The 2,310-nt window shown below is 30.7% G+C and overlaps 1 protein-coding gene across 1 annotated transcript in view; it reads left to right on the top strand.

Moving 5' to 3' along the window:
• LOC119684453 (protein late bloomer-like) overlaps nt 1-2,090 on the top strand; it is a 33,831-nt gene extending 31,741 nt beyond the window's left edge. Inside the window, exons 2-6 of the mRNA XM_038098497.1 lie at nt 747-920; nt 989-1,144; nt 1,200-1,397; nt 1,504-1,653; nt 1,927-2,090. Of these exons, the coding sequence (XP_037954425.1) occupies nt 747-920; nt 989-1,144; nt 1,200-1,397; nt 1,504-1,653 (678 nt within the window). The 3' untranslated portion in view covers nt 1,927-2,090. The remainder of the gene's footprint in view (nt 1-746; nt 921-988; nt 1,145-1,199; nt 1,398-1,503; nt 1,654-1,926) is intronic.
• The last annotated feature ends 220 nt before the right edge of the window (nt 2,091-2,310 follow it).

A 2,310-nucleotide genomic window follows, 5' to 3' on the forward strand; every position in this document is an offset into this window, starting at 1 on the left:
TTTATTATTTCGTTCTAATATAAACACAGCAAGTGAATTTGTTAACAAAACTTTTACGGAAAATTAAAAAAACTCCAGAAAAATGTGCAAACATAAAAGCCAAGTACGGCTTTGAACCAGTTGGTTAAGGAGCGCTGACTCTGAGCTTCAAATTTGGCAAAACACTAGTTCGATTCCTGGTACTTGCAGTCTCAAAACATTATTAAGGAATAATTAAATACACAAATTATTTCCAAGACCACAAGTGTTGGATATTTGGCAATACTCGAAACAGCTATATAGTCAGCCAAAAATTTAATTAAAATAATATAAAATTAATTATTGTTGTTGTAGTTCACTACTGTTCGAAAAATCTCTTCATAAAAATAATTTTGAATTCTTTATAAAATATATAAGGTAAGACGTGCTCAGTTTCGTGTTGGTCATCATCTAGTTCCTACATTTACTACTGAGCAATACTGTAATAAGCCTTTCTATGCCTCTGACCAAAAGTTTACTCTCTCTCATTCTCAAAGTTGTAATTTACATAGAAATCCACTACAATTTCACATATACCGGTCTGTGTGCTTAACCCGACCCTAAGATTTAAACGCGATCAATTATGTAGTTTGTTTGAATCAGCTCTTTTCGCGATTATACTCTTGACTGTTTTGCGATGGTACAAAGCCATCATATTATTTTCAAGAATTTGCTCAAATAAGCATCTCACTTACTATACCGGATATCATATTATTTTCAAATTGCAGATACTTGGATTAGGCATCATATCAGTTGGAATTACAGGTTTGGAATATGCAAGGCCAAGCACAGATGAACACAGCTACTTCATTGTGGCCATAATACTAGGTTCTCTTTTAGGGATGGTCACATTCTTTGGTTGCTATGGCATTGTGTGCGAACAAATTGGAGTGAACTTAATTGTAAATATCTAAATGCTTTAAGAAAAAAATATTATATTTAACAAAAGTTACTCTAATCAAATTTTCAGTATGCATTTTTTATGTCAATGCTGTTTATAATGCAAATCCTGCAAATGCGTGCATATCGACCTGTTGCATTTTTTCAGAATTCACTCGAAAACTTACAGAACTCTTGGCAAATGGTGGAAAGTCAACCAAATTATATGGAAACTTTGGAAAGCGATGTGAATATCATATATAGTACTGCGATTATTTTTAATGATTATTTATAACTTATAGTATCACTGCTGTGCTTTATACAATTCCCATGATTACAAATATAAGGGCATGGCAACACCGAAAAGTTGCTATTATGATGCAAGCGCCAGGGAAAATACAGAACCCTACACGCGTGGATGTTTGGAAGCTTTGCAGGCTTTCTACAAATCTGCGGCACATCGGAATTATTTATTTAATGTAACTTTAATAATAGTTGAAGTAAGTAGAGATTATTATAAACACTCACATGATATGATCGTCTGATCTTATACGAGTTTTAATGTCGTATAAGATCCGCTTTACTTGGTACTAATTTATTTTACAGGGTATCGTCTTTGTTTACGCAATTGTTATGAGTATAATGATATACTTGAAAAACCGCACTGAAATTCGATTTATGGAACAGGAAATAGAAGCACTACCGGAACCAAGATTAAATCATGTCACTTCTCGTACTCATTTGCTATCGAATTAGGTGAATCTGATTTAAATAAAATTAAATTATTTATTTTTTTTATAAATGGAAATATTACGCTTTTTATTTTATATTTAATACTCAATTTTGTATAAATATGTAAAAAGTTAGCAGACTTTTAGTCAATATCTTTGTAACGACTTCATTTATCACTATATAAATTTATTATATTTTATATACATATATATATATATTAATCTACTACATACGTACATGCAAAAACGAACAGATTATACTTTAATTATCACTTGATTATATATGTCGTTTTTGTAGATAATTTGTTCATGAGTTCACTTCAAGGAATCCTTTGATAAGAACTTCGGGAAGTTTTAATCGCCAAAAAGCAGGCAAACATCGATGCGATTAACTGTAAAAAAAACTTTTTGTTAGGACAAAAATTAAAAACTTATAAGTGTAAATGTGTAATATATTATTGTATTATATATTATATGCAAACCACCTGCAAATCTCTTTTGTAACAAAATAAATTGGATCAAATGAAATAATGTATGATAATGCATTATAATCAAAAAGAGATGAAACTACATGAGAAGAAAGGTTATGCTATGAGTTTGAATAATAACAAGTATATCACAGCGGCATGGTATATCAACAGGAACACATGGATTAGTTGTTTTACATCTGCCGTTAGAGACC

The sequence above is a fragment of the Teleopsis dalmanni genome, chromosome 2, assembly GCF_002237135.1.
Source record: "Teleopsis dalmanni isolate 2A chromosome 2, ASM223713v2, whole genome shotgun sequence".
NCBI lineage: Eukaryota > Metazoa > Arthropoda > Insecta > Diptera > Diopsidae > Teleopsis > Teleopsis dalmanni.